The sequence below is a fragment of the Salmo trutta genome, chromosome 38 (assembly GCF_901001165.1).
Source record: "Salmo trutta chromosome 38, fSalTru1.1, whole genome shotgun sequence".
In the NCBI taxonomy this organism is placed as follows: domain Eukaryota; kingdom Metazoa; phylum Chordata; class Actinopteri; order Salmoniformes; family Salmonidae; genus Salmo; species Salmo trutta.
The window spans coordinates 5,603,141-5,621,188 of NC_042994.1; the positions used below are offsets into that span (position 1 = coordinate 5,603,141).

Below are 18,048 nucleotides of genomic sequence, written 5' to 3' on the forward strand. Positions count from 1 at the left end.
GTCTAGCAGGGACAGAAGACCTCTGTGTCATCATTGAGGTGGTCCTTGTCTAGCAGGGGACAGAAGACCTCTGTGTCATCATTGACGTGGTCCTTGTCTACAGGGGACAGAGGACCTCTGTGTCATCATTGAGGTGGTCCTTGTCTAGCAGGGGACAGAAGACCTCTGTGTCATCATTGAGGTGGTCCTTGTCTACAGGGGACAGAAGACCTCTGTGTTATCATTGAGGTGGTCCTTGTCTAGCAGGGGACAGAAGACCTGTGTCATCATTAAGGTGGTCCTTGTCTACAGGGGACAGAAGACCTCTGTGTCATCATTGAGGTGGTCCTTGTCTAGCAGGGGACAGAAGACCTCTGTGTCATCATTGAGGTGGTTCTTGTCTACAGGGGACAGAAGACCTCTGTGTCATCATTGAGGTGGTCCTTGTCTACAGGGGACAGAAGGCCTCTGTGTCATCATTGAGGTGGTCCTTGTCCCCCCCCCTCCTCTCTCTCTGCGGATGACTTCGTCAACCATTTTGAAAAGAAGGCTGATGACATCGGATCCTCGTTTGCTAAGCCAAACGACACCGCTGGTCCTGCTCACACTGCCCTACCCTGTGCTTTGACCTCTTTCTCCCCTCTCTCTCCAGATGAAATCTCGCGTCTCGTGACGGCCGGCCGCCAAACAACCTGCCCACTTGACCCTATCCCCTCCTCTCTTCTCCAGACCATTTCCGGAGACCTTCTCCCCTACCTCACCTCGCTCATCAACTCATCCTTGACCGCTGGCTACGTCCCTTCCGTCTTCAAGAGAGCGAGAGTCGCACCCCTTCTGAAAAAACCTACACTCGATCCCTCCGATATCAACAACTACAGACCAGTATCCCTTCTTTCTTTTCTCTCCAAAACTCTTGAACGTGCCGTCCTTGGCCAGCTCTCCTGCTATCTCTCTCAGAATGACCTTCTTGATCCTAATCAGTCAGGTTTCAAGACTGGGCATTCAACTGAGACTGCTCTTCTCTGTGTCACGGAGGCTCTCCGCACTGCTAAAGCTAACTCTCTCTCCTCTGCTCTCATCCTTCTAGACCTATCTGCTGCCTTTGATACCGTGAACCATCAGATCCTCCTCTCCACCCTCTCCGAGCTGGGCATCTCCGGCGCGGCCCACGCTTGGATTGCATCCTACCTGACAGGTCGCTCCTACCAGGTGGCGTGGCGAGAATCTGTCTCCGCACCACGTGCTCTCACCACTGGTGTCCCCCAGGGCTCTGTTCTAGGCCCTCTCCTATTCTCACTATACACCAAGTCACTTGGCTCGGTCATATCCTCACATGGTCTCTCCTATCATTGCTACGCAGACGACACACAATTAATCTTCTCCTTTCCCCCTTCTGATAACCAGGTGGCGAATCGCATCTCTGCATGTCTGGCAGACATATCAGTGTGGATGACGGCTCACCACCTCAAGCTGAACCTCGGCAAGACGGAGCTGCTCCTCCTCCCAGGGAAGGACTGCCCGTTCCATGATCTCGCCATCACGGTTGACAACTCCCTTGTGTCCTCCTCCCAGAGTGCTAAGAACCTTGGCGTGACCCTGGACAACACCCTGTCGTTCTCCACTAACATCAAGGCGGTGACCCGATCCTGTAGGTTCATGCTCTACAACATTCGCAGAGTACGACCCTGCCTCACACAGGAAGCGGCGCAGGTCCTAGTCCAGGCACTTGTCATCTCCCGTCTGGATTACTGCAACTCGCTGTTGGCTGGGCTCCCTGCCTGTGCCATTAAACCCCTACAACTCATCCAGAACGCCGCAGCCCGTCTGGTGTTCAACCTTCCCAAGTTCTCTCACGTCACCCCGCTCCTCCGCTCTCTCTACTGGCTTCCAGTTGAAGCTCGCATCCGCTACAAGACCATGGTGCTTGCCTACGGAGCTGTGAGGGGAACGGCACCTCCGTACCTTCAGGCTCTGATCAGGCCCTACACCCAAACAAGGGCACTGCGTTCATCCACCTCTGGCCTGCTCGCCTCCCTACCTCTGAAGAAGCACAGCTCCCGCTCAGCCCAGTCAAAACTGTTCGCTGCTCTGGCACCCCAATGGTGGAACAAGCTCCCTCACGACGCCAGGACAGTGGAGTCAATCACCACCTTCCGGAGACACCTGAAACACCACCTCTTTAAGGAATACCTGGGATAGGATAAAGTAGTCCTTCTACCCCCCCCCCCCCCCCCCCCCCGAAAGATTTAGATGCACTATTGTAAAGTGGTTGTTCCACTGGATATCTTAAGGTGATTTGTAAGTCGCTCTGGATAAGAGCGTCTGCTAAATGACTTAAATGTAATGTAAATGGACAGAAGACCTCTGTGTTATCATTGAGGTGGTTCTTGTCTAGCAGGGGACAGAAGACCTCTGTGTTATCATTGAGGTCATCTCTCTTCCATTCTTAGCAGGCAAAAAAACATGTAAATAGGGTCTTCTTTCTTCATGACCTCACTGTAGCTGATGATAGATGGGTGTTCTATGATGGTGAAAGCATCCTGTGGGTGAGATATACACTGGAATCATAAGACACCTCAATCTAGCTAACCTGTTAGGCCAAAAATGGTGCACTTGCAATTCATTATTACAAATTGTTAAAACAATGTAACAACTGATGAAACAGATACAAAATTAGAATATGGTAATAAGAAGCCATATATGAAGAAGCTTAGATTTGGCATCCACTTTTTATTGTAGTTTTTCCTAAAAGCTGAGCCCTCACTGCACACACATTACAAACCCCAGAAACAGCAGCCAGGAACATTCTGACTGATCATTTTCTTCTTTTAGTAGACACACTCTCCATCTCCAGCTTCAAGGAGCACTAAAACAATGACACGAGTATCAGAAATGATTGTACTTCACAGGAGTTGGCTCACGTTCACCTAAAAGGCCATAGGTCGAGGACTGAATTGAATAGCAGTTATATTTTCCCCACTTTCACCTTAAGAGTTGGTGATGAGGGTACATTTCAAATACGGTCCTGGTTTTGACTTCACCACAGTAATGTCCACAATCAGATAGTTCCATTCTGAATGGGTTCAATTCATTATCCATTCCATTCTCCTCAGTTTGAGTCTGTACCCTCTCTCACTTGTCCTTACTTTGTTAGTATGAAACCACAGTCAATCAATAATAGTTTCCTATTCATTTTAGTCCAATAATCAATCGACAAAGCAGTTTAAAAAGGCTCTGGAATTCAATCATGTAGAATAGATCATCACTACAATACAAAAAACAGATCTATATTCACAAACACATTTTCTGACAACATTGGAAAACACTCTAGCTACAACCTTTACACACAGTATCCAAAACAGTGTCAATTATATTTTGACACGTATTCATTCTCTTTTTCTCTTGTCAAACACTTCTACAATAAAGTTATTCAAAGAGACAATAGAGTGAGTAGTAGGAGAAATAGGAGGAGGAAGAGGGAAAAGGAGAACAAACAAGATATTTCCTCTGTCCTGATTCAAGGCCTGTAATCACAAAGACTAGGAGTCCATATAACTATGATCCAAAAGGCAAAACGGTCTCCTACTCTAAGACTCTTTGTGAATACAGTCCCAGACCTACACGGTACCAGAGGAGATCCCAAGGTGCATAGAGTTCGGGGATAGATAACTGCACAGCATTTTTGTCTACGTCCAAAATGGCACCCTAATCCCTACATAGTGCACTACTCTTGACCAGTTCCTGCATCGTGCTTTGCTCAAAAGTAGTGCATTATATAGGGATTAGGGTGCCATTTTGGACGCAAAAGTCCCTCACTAACAGTAAACATAAGAATGAACAACAACAACAACAAACCATGATCTCATAAGAGTAAGACAGCACACAGTCAAGGCAAAGCTTTGTAAGGAAAAAGATCCAAGGTGAAAATGCAGTTTAAGGTACTAAGACCTAGCCTAGTAAGGCTCGCCACCTTGGCAAGACAGCACAAATAGATCTGGAACCAGACTAACTAACAGCTACAACAACCCACCCTGTAAAACAACATACATACAAATCCAACATCTCCAATGAAGGTATGAGGCCACTAGTAACATCTCCAATAAAGGTATGAGGCCAGTAGTAAGTCATGAAGTAACCTACTAGACCGGCATGGGATGGAGACCTCATAGCTTATTCTCATATCTCATTACTTTGTGAACTTTTTTCTCTCTATATGATTGCCCTTTAATTAGAAAAAAATGGCATTCTCGTCAAGAGCCCTGTGCTTTTTTGAGAGACATTCAAGGCCATACCCGTCTTAAAGCTAATTGGCCGAGACAGCAGTGTTAAGGTCGGGGGTCACCTTCTTTTGACCAATCAGAACGATGCAATTCTAGCACTTCCTCACATCATATTGCACATTTTAGTCTGGAGGAGGATAATTGAAAAGGGAATTAAAATAAAGCAACCACATAAATAAAGATATAGATCTGTTTGTGCTGTCGTGCCAGTTGTTGTGCTGTCTTATCAGTTGTTGTCAAGAAGACAGCACTAACAGATCCAAGACCAGCCTACATAAACTAATGGGCCAATCCCTAGTCTACCACCCTCAGATCACCCAAAGGTGAAATCAGTTGTCAATAATATCTCTCATCATGACTTCCAAAGTTCTGCATCTATATCCTTCACTTCACTTAACATGTATTTGGCAACAAGTCTGAAAAGGCGAAAGAGACAGACGTTCCTAATTCCAAAAGCCCCAATACAGAGTAGAACACCCCACTTTCAACACACTCAGTGTGGCACGCCCTACATATGGAGCTTCCAAGTGGCGCCATGATCTAAGACACTGCATCTCAGTGCTAGAGGCGTCACTACAGACAACCTGGTTCGAATCCAGACTGTATCACAACCAGCCGTGATTGGGAGTCCCACAGGGTGGCGCACAATTGGCCCAGCGTCGTCCGAGTTTGGCCGGTTTAGGCCGTCATTGTAAATAAGAATTTGTTCGTAACTGACTTACCTAGTTAAATAAAGGTTACATTTAAAAATATATATATATTTTGACACAAACCATCTCTCCACCCAGGGCTGTGTGACTAGAACAGAACATCCGTGTTAAAGAAGTGATGTGTCATAAGGGCGTTTGGCACCTCTGTTAGAGGGGAAGTTTCTAGGATTGTGTGCACCCTATTCCCTATGTAATGCACTACTTTGGATTAGGGCCTATAAGGCTCTGGTGAAAGTAGTACATTATATAGGGAATAGTTTTGCAACTAAAAAAAATTGAACAAGCATTTCTTATTGGACAAGTCCAGGTCAAGTCCCTCCCTGTTTTAATCAGTTTTCTTCTGTTTGGCCTAATGAACAGGACCCAGCCAGAGACTGCTCTCAGATGAGTGAACTGGTCTCCTATGAGACCAGTTCAGTTGGTCTCATAGGAGGAGAGCAGGGCGGCATCCACAGGCTCCATACAGGAAGGACAGGTGAAGGACCTCATCAGCCAGGTGTCGATGCAGTCCACGTGGTAGATGTGCAGGCAGGGAAGGAACCGGATGGGGTCGCCGTACTCAAAGTCATTCATGCAGATCGCACACCTGGAGAGAGTGAGGCGCACAACATGATAGATAGCATTTAGTCCAAATTTGGTACAGGTTTCAAATAATGAGAGGCCTACAGCTAACTTACATAAATTTGGTAATGGATGAGGGGAGGACCCACTAATATCCTTCTGGGCCATGGCTCAAGATAATGTGGCTAGAAATAGGGCATTGCTAGTAAATTAGTGTCTAAATTGGTTGTGCTACAATAAAAATGATATGGTTGGTCACAGGGCAGAAAAAGACATACTCACTCTTTGACTTTCTTGTCAGAGGGCTCAGAGCCGGGGTCGAAGATGCCTCTGGGGAGGTGGTGGATGAGGCCAATCCGCTGGGCGATACGGACCTGCTCCTCCTCTGTCAGCTGGCTGGCCAGGCATGTCTGACTCGGGGTGGGGTGGTACACTGGCGCCTGGACACGCTCCTGTATGGCATGTGGGGAGAGAGGTACAGGGTAACCCATGATACAGTCATCAGGGAGTCTCTGGACCCCCCCAAAACTACATGTGGATCCTCTACTATCTCACAGTCAGATTTTATACCATTGACTTGATGGGGAAACGGACAGAAAGCCTTTATAGAAGTGTTAGTACACTAAACCGTGGCAGAAATTCTCACATGACAGTTATAGCTTACTAGTGAACCCTGCACTTCTGACAGAATACGAAATGAGCAACAAGATACAAAACACAGCCCATGCAACATACTACTAGGCTAACTTAACAACGTGGACAGTTAGTTGACATTGTTATCAATGAATCCCCGGTATAGATGTGATCCATCTCCCCCTGAATTTACCTGGTAAGGCGGTGGAGGCTCCCCTGGAACACTGGCTTCCTGGGACTCGTTGAGGAGAGACAAGTCGTCGGCGCCTTGCGAAGACAAACAGTTCCCCATTGAACTGGACCAGCACACACAACCCCCACTACGAACAGGACAGCTAGCTAACAGGACAGCAAGATAAGCAACAAAAACAAATATTTGTACGTGTCTTGCTAAATAAGTTGTCTTTTTAGCTAGCCTGCTGGGTAGCTAGCGAGTAGGAATGAACAGCAGCCCTCCAACGTCGATGCAGAAAAACAATTCTAATCGCTGTGTAACTTGGAAATAAAAGTCAATATCGCTCGAAACAACGACATGTAAATGCTGTATCTAATTATACCAATACCTAAGTCAGCGACCTGTATGACACCGATTACAATTTGTGCTATTTGGTTATTCGATCTGACTATATTTTTAGATGAAACCTTTTGATGAATCCATCTTTGTTTTGGCTTTGTTTACAAACTGTATACACAGAAGTGACGTAGCTAGTTAATGGGAAGTTGGTAGATCCGGAAGTTGCCTTTCGAAAAAATGGCGGGTAGGTGGACGAGAAAATGGGCCTAATAAGCAGCAGTGTAAAATAATTAAGTAAAAATACTTTAAAGGACTACTTATGTCGTTTTTTGGGGTTATCTTTACTTTACTATGTATATTTTTGACAAATTTTACTCCTCTACATTCCTAAGGAAAATAATGCAATTTTTACTCCATACATTTTCCTTGACACCCAAAAGTACTCGTTACATTTCGAATGCTTAGCAGGACAGGAAAATGGTCCAATTCAAGTACTTATCAAGAGAACATCCCTGGTCATCCCTATTACCTCTGATCTGGCTGACTCACTAAACACAAATGCTTTGTTTGTAAACAATGCCAGTGTGTTGGAGTGTGCTTCTGGTTTTCCATAAAACAAAAGAAAATCATGCCATCTGGTTTGCTTAATATAAAGAATGTGAAAGGATTTAAACTTTTGATTCTTAAGTATATTTTTGCAATAACATTTATACTGAACAAAACATGTGAAAGATTTTTACTGAGTTACAGTTCATAGAAGGAACTCACTGAATTGAAATATATTCATTAGGCCCTAATCTATGGATTTCACATGACTGGAGAATAGCATCAGGTCTGGTAGATATTCCTGCAGTCAGCATGCCAATTGCCCACACTTTAGATTGGCCTTTTAATGTCCCCAGCACAAGGTGCACCTGCGTAATGATCATGCTGTTTAATCAGCTTCTTGAAATGCCACAGCTGTCAGGTGGATAGATTATGTTGGAAAAGGATAAATGCTCACTAACAGCAATGTAAACAAATTTGTGCACATCATTTGAGAGAAAAGCTTTTTGTGCATATGGAACATTTCTGGGATATTTTATTTCAGTTCATGAAACATGGGACTAACACTTGTTGCGTTTATATTTTTGTTCAGTATACTTTTGATATTTAAGTATATTTAAAACCAAATACTTTTAGACTTTTACTCAAGTAGTACTTTACTGGGTGGCTTTTACTTGAGTCATTTTCTATTAAGGTATCTTTACTTTTACTCAAGTATGAAAATTGGGTACTTTCCCCCCCACTGCTAATAAGACTAACAATAGTTATATCCCTTCATCATTTTAATTTCCAGTCATCATAATGAAGACAACACAGATCCAACAGTCAAGAACATCCTTCACTGTATGGCTACCTTTCCACATCAAACTACCTGAACTTGTCATGTAGGTATGAGGTCCCACTATCATCATTTCCATTCTCAGTCATGATCATAAATAAAGACACAACACAGTCAAGATGCTACAGTCAAGAACATCCTTTTATTCAATCAAGGTGCTGCTCTGCTCAAACTGTGTTTTTCTTCTTATGGAAAAGAAACTGTAATTAACACATGCATTTCACCTACAGAGCTCTGGGGGTGTTTCTTATACACAAAGACATGGGATGCATTTAAAATGGCACCCTACATAGTGCACTACTTTTGAACAGGGCCCTATGGGAATAGTGAAAAAGTAGTGCACTATGTAGGGAATAGGGTGACATTTCAGACAGAACTACAGGCATGAGTGGGGCTCTTCTGCTCTGAGGGCGTAGGGTCGGGGGTCAAAGGGCATACTGTCTAGACACCACTAAACAAAACAAAAACCACAAAACAAAAACAAATCTCAAAACGGAACAGAGTTTTTAGAGCCTGGCATTCAAACTGATATCTCTACGTTTCACTTGAGCGTATGCCTCAAGCCTGGTTCATGCTGGCTCTATATGGTGGGTTGTGGTGTGTGTTTTGCCAATGGCTAATACTGCTGCTGGCTTCACTAGATAAAACCTCACAATAATAATACAAGAGTTTAGAGTATTTGATACATGACTAGGTGTGTGTGTGTGCTGGTAGTATTGCAAACCCCCTTTTCTCAGCCAGTAGTTATAAGGTGCTTGTAGCATTTCATTTACACTCCAAGACTCTCTTATAGAGTTTCAATGACAGCATACCCTGATAGATAGGAACTATGAAAGCAAAAATCCAAATTAAGTTAAAAAAAAAATAAAGGAATAAAATAAAAAAATAAAAAATAAAAATGTTTTAACTCTTAACTTGTCACAGCAGAACAGCACCCCCCCCTCCCCAACACCCAAAAAGGTACCCCTATAATATCTCCTTTACCCCAACATTATTGACCCCCTAAGACCTTTACCCCCATAACCCCTAACACCCAGTCCTACCCTACACTGGGCAGGCGCACCCCCAAAAGCCCATTGGTGTAATTTGTTCACTTACATTAGCTGTTTGAATGGAGAAGCTGAAGAGGATGGGTAATGGTATACAATGTGAAGAAGAGGCAATACAGACAAGAATAACGTGAGCTAACTGCATTCTGCTCAAGACAAAAAGTTTCGGCCATTTTTTTTTCAACAACCCCTTCCATCAACGGAAGGAAGGGAGGGAGGGGAAGGAGAGAGAGGACACAGTTACAGACTACTCCAGTGTCTACGAGAGAACAGATAGACAGAGGAGGGGAGAGGAGGAGACAGAGGGAAGAAGAAAAAAGCCAGAGAGCAAGGGGGAACGAGAACAAGTTTTTTTGCCTTTTCAGTATTTTTTTTCATCATTTATCAATAAAAAGTAAAGAACTAATTCACACCAGTTTCCTTTTGTACTATATATATACGGATTTTGAAAAGGGAAAGGATTTATGGGAAGGTTGATACAATGGAGGGGGATAATTTTTCAAAGGTGGAGGTCGGATGAAGTCACTAAGCACTGATCTAAGGTCAGTTTTGCATATACCCTCCTAATGGTTCAGGTCAGGATATGGAGTACAGTAAACTGATCCTCGATCTGCACTTAGGGGCACTTCCACCTCAACCTTGAATTATTTCGAATGAAAGGGGAGCGATCTGGATTACAAAATGGAGTCTGTGAACAAAAGGCACTTTTAAGGGACAACCTTTAACTGCTGGGAAACTACACTACAGCACAAGCACTAGTCAAGGTGAATTTACAGGGGAATGAGGGAGAGGGTGGAGAAGGAAGGGGTGGAGGGAAGCTCACTTTGCATAGGCCTACTGTATTTCTATCGTTAAGTCATGGTTCTGACAGACTGGCTGGCTCCTCAAATGAAACTAATTCTAAGCTGCCATTTTTCTTTTTTTCCCTTGCTCAGACTCGGAGAGAGGAGTATAATAATCTGGGAGAAATCAGAAGAAGTAGTTGTGGGCATTGTTAAGCCTACAGTACAGCTCTCGTCCTATCTAAAGGTTGAACCAAAATGCCTTTTGTTTCACAACCTACTAGAGGAATATAGGAAGGACTAGGAACCCCTCCCTCCACTCAATATTACAAACAGGAGAAGGAATAGAAATAGAGAAGAGGAATAATAAATGTGGTTTCCTAAAGGTAGTCAATATTTTGTTCATTATCATTCATTTTGTAATAGTTTGAATGTACTTTATAGTGTGTAAAAGTACCGGTTTTTCATTTCACCGGTTTTTCATTTCATGTTCAATTTTGTTTTAACGTTTTGTAAGAAATGTTTCTTCCTTCAGCCCCTCCAAACAGTTTTATAAACAAATGATTACACGTTAAACATTAAAAAAGAGACAATAAAGGAAAATAAAAACAAATACCCCCAACTTACAAAGACTAGGATATGGCTCTGTTAGTTTAGAGTCCAGGAGCACATCGGACTTGAAACAAATAGATTTTTTTTCTCTTTTCTTCTTAGCTTTCTTAAAAATCTCTAACAGACAAAACACAATGAATCTACCCAATGCATTGCACGTGGCTCAATCGACACATATTTTTCAATAATAATACTTTCCATCAAAAAACAAACACTTTTTTCTTCAATTTTTCCATTGTCGATTTTGACATGTTTCATCTGTTTTGCATCATGGACATTTTTGTTTCGTTTTTGAATGCTGCACTGTAGATTTGTGGAGGTTGGGTGGGTGCTCATTGAGTTGTCATGGTAACAGTGAAGTGCTGTCCATCATGGAATTCTGCTAGCTCAAGAGTTCAGAAAATAACTAAACTGCCAACAAGCTCATTTTAGTCAAGTTTAAAAAGGAGCATATACCATAAATATATATGTATAAGATCTCTCTCTCTCTATAACATTTTGCGGTCTTCTACAAAGGTTCTGTCCTATAGCCAAGGGTTTCCATATAGGAAGAAACATCACCGTTCCTTGTAGCTTTAGCATATATGTGAACAAAAACATCAACCTGAATTTGAACTAATTGCATGATAGGGGAGTGCAGAGGCACTTCCATAGATTGTTATAGTTGTGATATATGATTTGAGTACATAGAGCTAATTTTACTATAAACTCAGAGTGCCTGGGCTGTCAGACAATTCTATCCCTGCACATGGAAGAAACCAACAGCTAGGCAGTCCAGTTATTTTGTGAGGATTGGCTTTTTTTGTTTGAATTATTGTGTCATGATAAAAAAAAATTACAATATCAATAACAATTTAAAAATCACATTTACGATAGAAAAAAAACAAGGTATCTCAAATTAAAAATGACAAATGTCAAAATGAATGAAAAACCAAAGGCAGTTTGGAGAAAGTCATATATAAAGGCTCACCTTTGTGTTTGGAATCAGGGTGACGGTGTTAGTAGTGTGCATTTTGATACGGTGGTGTGTCAGTGTGTGTTCCTCTGGGCCCTACTGTGAATGGACTGTGGTTACAGGGTGAAGCAAGGCAGGGGTTGTCGCATGTTCCTGTACTGGTGTTTGTGAGAGATTTCAGAGATGTCTGTTATTGCAAACGAAGATTATATTTTTTCTGCAAAATAAAAAGCGGATGAAAGAAAAAAATCTTAGGAAAGAAGGTCAAACATAAGCAAAAAAATCCAAGTGAGACAAAACCAATCCGGCAAATAAAATGAAATGCAAGAAAACGTCTACAAACAAAAAGAAAGCTAGTTATTACACGATGATGTTGATCCTATGCATTATGTTACTGTGAAGGACACACAGACAAGATGTTATTGTCAGTGAATAGTTGTGTCTGCCAGACATGTGGGTTCTGGAGACGATGATCTCTGTGTGTGTGTGTGTGTGTGTGTGTACGTGCTTTGAGTCTGCGTGAGTGCATGTATGTGTGAGTGCCAGGATACCAAAGCCACAGCCCATTGCCCACACACACTGCCTTCAGCGACCTGCTGGATCGCTCTGTTTCCTCCCTTATTTGTTTCAGTAGTGCATAGGTGAGGGGACGAAAGAGCACATAGTGTTGTATGACTGTCTGTCTGACTGACTGTCTGTCTGACTGTCTGTTATGTCTGTCTGACTGACTGACTGTCTGTCTGACTGACTGTCTGTCTGTTATGTCTGACTGACAGACTGTCTGTCTGTCTGACTGATTGTCTGTCTCTTATGTCTGTCTGTCAGTCTGTCTCTTCTGTCTGTCTGTCTGTCTCTTCTGTCTGTCTGTCTGTCTGTCTGTCTGTCTGTCTGTCTGTCTGTCTGTCTGTCTGTCTGTCTGTCTGTCTGTCTGTCTGTCTGTATTCTGTCTGTCTGTCTGTCTGTCTGTCTGTCTGTCTGTCTGTCTGTCTGTCTGTCTGTCTGTCTGTCTGTCTTGTGTTCCCTCTCGGCTCATGCTATTGGCTATCGCTCTTCACAAGAGTGTAAACTAAAACCAGCCATCTAGTGCAGATGTTGTCACACCATTGGATGGTGTCCCAGTGTTTGGCCAATCAGAAGAAGGGAGGAGGGAGGGGATTCAGGGCTGAGCAAATCAAGAGGCAGTGAGGCCAGTCGGATGTGGTTGTGTGAGGCTGTGGGCGTTGCCGGGGCAACCCTGGACACCTGGTTGACAGATGAGAGAGGGAGCAGGGACATAAAGCACCGTCAGGAGGAGAGACTGAAGGATTACAGAATGGGTTCTTTTGGGTGGTGACAATGTTTATAGCTATAGCTCAAATTACCAAATTCTGCCAACTATGTTTTTTGTAGTCTTTGTTTTACACTGTTGTGTGTGTGTGGATCTCCCAGCCATTGCATGGAGTTTCATTGTGAAAATAAAATATAAAAACAACAATAAAACAAAATTGGTCAGTTAGTTGTCAGGTTTGCTTTCTGACATGTTTTGTGTGTGACATTTCCTCATCTTTCTTCCTCCTCCTCTTCCTCGTTCTGTCGTTCGTTCTGAGTCTGTCCACTTCAACCGATCTCTTTTCAGCCTTCTGTATAGGGAGATGGTTGTTCCGGTTCAAATGTTCAAATCGTGGAAATGGGTATTCCTCTGGGGGGTTATTTTCTGGTTTTGTGTTGTTGGTTGGTGAGCAAAAATACTTTAGTGTCAGCAGTTTGTTTGTAGTCAGTGTTGGTTTGTTTTGTGTGTTGTGTTGTTTTTCCATTCCCAATTTTCTCATGACACAATTCTAGCGGTTGATTCGGAGGACTTGTCAGAGGAACCAAGACTGTAGAAGAGAAATAAAATACAGGAAACATCAGGTTCATCTTTGTCATGTGGTAACATCACTAAGTTCAACAGTTACACATTTATAAGTAAATAAATGGTTCTGGACAATAATCGATTTCAAGTTTTTTGTCATGCAAAATATTAACTAGCCACTAGAGGGCCATCCTTCATAGCAACTTTTCCCTTTACTGAGCTGAGCCTCGATCATACCCCGATGCCTAGGAACCTTAAGTTGATCATTCCTCACACAGTATGTAAGTAAGTCATTTCAAGACGACAGTTCGTAAAAGTACTACTTTCACGTTGTAGTATTTCAACCTTCAAAGTCTCCAATAAGTACAAAGTTTAGATGTAACACGATTCACAAGACTTTCTTTACTGTTTCAAATGACACCATGAAGTCAACTACTATAGGCCATGCAGCTACTCCCAGGATCAAGTTTCACAGTTTGATAAGACTCACAGAGGGTGCAGAGTTTTAGGGTTGGCATTTGGCTCTGGGAGCTGGGGTCCAATACTATTGGAAATTGTTTCTAGGCTGGATTGAGCTTGCCTGGCACAATTGAAAGTATTTCAAATAGTATTTGAACCCAGGTCTGGTTAAGTGGCAGCTCTGCTCAGGCTCCAGACAACATTCCACAGGCCAGGCCAGAGTAGACCCAGGGAAAGGCAGCTAATCGCTGACGGCCCTATAGCTACGCTCTGCTCTCTATTCTGTTACATTCCTATAGGACCCCGGAGAGAAAGTTTCTCTCCCCCCTTTCCTTCCTCCTTTTCCCTTTCCCAGGATCCTTTTGGGCTTCTAACTCCTCCTCTTTTCTCCCCCAACTTCCTCTCTCTTCTCTCTCTCCCCCAATTTAATCCCTGGCAGGACTGACCACTCCCCCTTCTCCTTAACCCCCTTTAAGGCTACGTTAAACTGCCTATGACATCATGTCTGGTTGCCATGGGCAACCAGACAGTCAGGACGTGACTTCGCCTGTGGAGCACAGAGCTTGAACTAACTCTTTTTCTCTTTAACCCCCTCTCTTTCTCTCCCTGCATGACTTGTGTTTAGCCACCAGAGAGCTCCTCAGACCAGTTATACACTGAGTGTAAAAAACATTAGGAACACCTACCCTAATACTGAGTTGCACCCCCCCAGTTCATGACACAAACCGTTGTGCCAGGCACCCAGTAACAAACCCCGTTCAAAGACACTTCAATATTTTGTCTTGCCAATTCACCCTCTGAATGGCACATACACAATCCATGTGTCAAATGTTTCAAGGTTTAAAAATCCTTCTTTAACCTGTCTCCTCCCTTCATCTACACTGATTGGAGTGAATTTAACAGGTGACATCAATAAGGGATCATAGCTTTCACCTGGTCAGTCTATGTCATGGAAACAGCAGGTGTTCTTAATGTTTTGTATACTCAGTGTATGTCTCTGCTGTCAAATTACACTAGTAAGTCAGTTGAAGATGTGTGTGTGTGTGTGTGTGTGTGTGTGTGTGTGTGTATGTGTGTGTGTGTGTGTGTGTGTGTGTGTGTGGCGACTCCCTCTTTGCCAGGGTTACATCTGTGGATGAGGGAGTGTGTGGGGGAAGAAGGGAGGGTGAAAGAGATAAGCGAGAGAGGGGAGGTAGAGGAAAGGAAGGAAGAAAGAAGAAGACCCAGAGAGAAGACAGAGAGAGAACGAGAAGACCCAGAAAGAGAGAAAAGACACACAGAAAGAAAAGACAGAGGGAGAGAGAGAGAAGACACAGAGAGAGAGAAGACCCAGAGAGAAGACAGAGAGAGAACGAGAAGACCCAGAAAGAGAGAAAAGACACACAGAAAGAAAAGACAGAGGGAGAGAGAGAGAAGACACAGAGAGAGAGAAGACCCAGAGAGAAGACAGAGAGAGAACGAGAAGACCCAGAAAGAGAGAAAAGACACACAGAAAGAAAAGACAGGGGGAGAGAGAAGACACAGAGAGAAGACAGAGAGAGAGACAGAGAGAAAAGACACAGAGAGAGAGCGAGAGAAGACAGAGAGAGACAAGACACAGAGAGAGAGAAGACACAGAGAGAGAGAGAGAGAGACACAGAGAGCGAGAGAACAGAATAGGAGGAATGCAGATTGTTTCCATGTGTGTGTGTGGGAGGGATAGCTGAGTGGTCTGCAGGCAGGTGCGGTTAAACCCTAATGAGAAAAGTAGTGTAGGTAATGGAGGACAACCCAACACACTGCAGCCCAGTGGCACAACACAGACAGCCAGGGAGACACCACAAGTGGACTGTACTCTGAGGAAGGAGTCTGATACGCCAAAGCCTCAGCCTTTCTACAGTATACATGTACACCCCTGAAATTAATGTTGATGATGTGCAGATTTCTGTGTGTCCTCCGGGTAAGACCACAAGTTTACTGTCGCAAAGACTGCAAACCAATACTGAAAACGAATCATTTAAAAGAACATGTCTGATTGTTGCGTTTTGTCATGTTTACAATTATTTGGCAGAAAATGTGAGATAGTGTGTAGAAGTGGAGAGAGGTGGTAGCTACCTGAGACTGCTGGGGGATGTTCAGAAAGTTGTCCCGTGCTCCGATGCTGACAAACCTGTTGGGAGCTGTGGAGCCTGGCGTGGAGTATGCTACAGAGAGAGAGATACACACACCGTCACACACACACATACACAGTCAAACACATAGTCACACACACATGCATGCGCACACACATATTCACACACACATATTCAAACCCACACATATTCAAACCCACACATTATTCAAACCCACACACACACACACACAGACAGACTGAGACAGACATAGCCACACGCATGCGTGCACACACACACGCACACACACACACAATTGTACAATATGTGCATGTTACTGTGTTTACTAGATTCTGGGAAATGATGTTTAGAATGAGCTAGAATTAATAAGACTATATTGATAATTGATCAGTTTTGATCGTTGATAATACTGCATTTAAACTGTAGTCCCAAAGTCTCCTAGATAGACAGACTGGGAAAAATGGAAGCCCTTTATGAGGGTCAGACAGGGATAGATGGGGGCTCTTTATGAGGGTCAGACAGGGATAGATGGGGGCTCTTTATGAGGGTCAGACAGGGATAGATGGGGGCTCTTTATGAGGGTCAGACAGGGATAGGTGGGGGCTCTTTATGAGGTTCAGACAGGGATAGATGGGGGCTCTTTATGAGGGTCAGACAGGGATAGGTGGGGGCTCTTTATGAGGGTCAGACAGGGATAGATGGGAGCTCTTTATGAGGGTCAGACAGGGATAGATGGGGGCTCTTTATGAGGGTCAGACAAGGATAGATGGGGGCTCTTTATGAGGGTCAGACAGGGATAGATGGGGGCTCTTTATGAGGGTTAGTTACTGTGGGGAAGTGAAGTAAACTGGGCTGAGCCTCCTCCTCCTGTTAGTCCCAGACACACCTTGCAGCCCAGGGCCCTGTGTCTGGATCTATAGGGGGAACCAATAGGAAATAAGCTCTATAGGGGGGAACCAATAGGAAATAAGCTCTATGGGTGGAACCAATAGGAAATAAGTTCTATAGGGGGGAACCAACAGGAAATAAGCTCTATGGGGGGAACCAATAGGAAATAATCATAATTTGTGTGCTGGCCAATGCTCCATTCTGTTGATAAGGAGCTCCTGTTACTCTGGTGAATGTACTCAAGACCAGAGAAGGGAACCAAATTTAGGGCAGTTGTTGTGCTTACTGGACTCCAATGATAGGCAGCTGAATGACACTGCCATTCTGACCGAGTGAGGGGGGAGTTTGGAGGAGTTTGTGGGAATTCATGAGTGTGTGTGTGTGTGTGTGTGTGTGTGTGTGTGTGTGTGTGTGTGTGTGTGTGTGTGTGTGTGTGTGTGTGTGTGGTGAAAACTGGGAACAAAATGAATAAGATAAATAAAGACAAGGAGGTGGAGGAGGGAGAGAAGAGGTGTAGATTTATTTATATAAAAGTATTTTATATAAATAAAGTGATACAGATAGGCGATAAACGATAAAAGTGGGGTGGGAAAGTAGGGAGGACAGGACGACGAAAGAGACAAAGAAAAATAACAGGAAGTGACCAAAGCAGCTCCGTCCAGTGCCCCCTCTCTCTCGGTGTGCCTCTCCCGCGGCCCGACTCTCTCAACGCACCTCGCCCTGCCTACCTAGAGGAACCAAGCCAGCCAGCCAACGGAGGTAAAAGCACGCACACCCCCACGAGCGACACTCCTTTCTCCCCCCATTTCCCTAATTAGGCCTAGCGGTATTTGTTTAATAATGATTGATATTTATTGTTTATGTATGTGATTTTCAAGTTGTTTTTATTTTGTCCTCAATTTCTTTTTATTGTTGTGAGATTTAATGTGGAAGGAAGGAAGCAAGGGAATTGTGGGTAAAGTGGGGCATCATGGGTAAAGTGGGGCATCGTGATGTTTTATGGAGTCCACGCCAACTGCCCTAATTTTGTTCCCTTAACAAAGAAAAACAAGAACGAAAGGAAAAAAGAAAGGAAATAAATGAGTATATCAAATTAAGCAAAGAAAAACAAAAAATGAGAGAGGGGTCAATTTAATCTTCTGTTGTCATAGACAGACCATGCATAGTCTGGGTTGATTAAAGGATAGCAGCTTGCCAGACACTAGGCCCTACTCTATAGGACAGAATACAGGGCACTGGTCCCCCCCTACTACTACAAACACTTCAACAAGAAGAAGGGAGAAAACCTAGCTACACTGCC

The 18,048-nt window shown here is 43.7% G+C and overlaps 2 protein-coding genes across 14 annotated transcripts in view; both read right to left on the reverse strand.

The window, feature by feature from the left end:
• Positions 1-4,928: 4,928 nt before the first annotated feature.
• LOC115177844 (RING finger protein 11) lies at positions 4,929-6,853 on the reverse strand. The gene is made up of 3 exons (XM_029738836.1): positions 6,357-6,853; positions 5,813-5,982; positions 4,929-5,555 (listed from the first exon to the last, which is right to left on the reverse strand). The coding sequence occupies exons 1-3, from the start codon at positions 6,453-6,455 to the stop codon at positions 5,384-5,386; spliced, it is 441 nt and encodes a 146-aa protein (XP_029594696.1). The 5' UTR covers positions 6,456-6,853; the 3' UTR covers positions 4,929-5,383.
• A 6,166-nt stretch (positions 6,854-13,019) lies between these two features.
• LOC115177605 (nuclear factor 1 X-type) overlaps positions 13,020-18,048 on the reverse strand; it is a 145,231-nt gene continuing 140,202 nt past the window's right edge. For all 13 annotated transcript variants that reach the window (XM_029738511.1, XM_029738507.1, XM_029738503.1 and 10 more), the window contains 2 exons: positions 15,844-15,932; positions 13,020-13,315 (listed from right to left, as the gene is read on the reverse strand). In XM_029738511.1, the coding sequence (XP_029594371.1) occupies positions 15,864-15,932 (69 nt within the window). In that variant the 3' untranslated portion in view covers positions 13,020-13,315; positions 15,844-15,863. The remainder of the gene's footprint in view (positions 13,316-15,843; positions 15,933-18,048) is intronic.

Coding starts and splice junctions, on each gene's coding strand:
- LOC115177844 (XM_029738836.1), bottom strand. CDS start 6,455: ATGGGGAACTGTTTGTCTTCGCAAGGCGCCGACGACTTGTCTCTCCTC. Junction 5,983..6,356: donor AGCCTCCACCGCCTTACCAG/GTAAATTCAGGG, acceptor CATGCCATACAG/GAGCGTGTCCAGGCGCCAGT. Junction 5,556..5,812: donor TCTGACAAGAAAGTCAAAGA/GTGAGTATGTCT, acceptor CACTCTCTCCAG/GTGTGCGATCTGCATGAATG.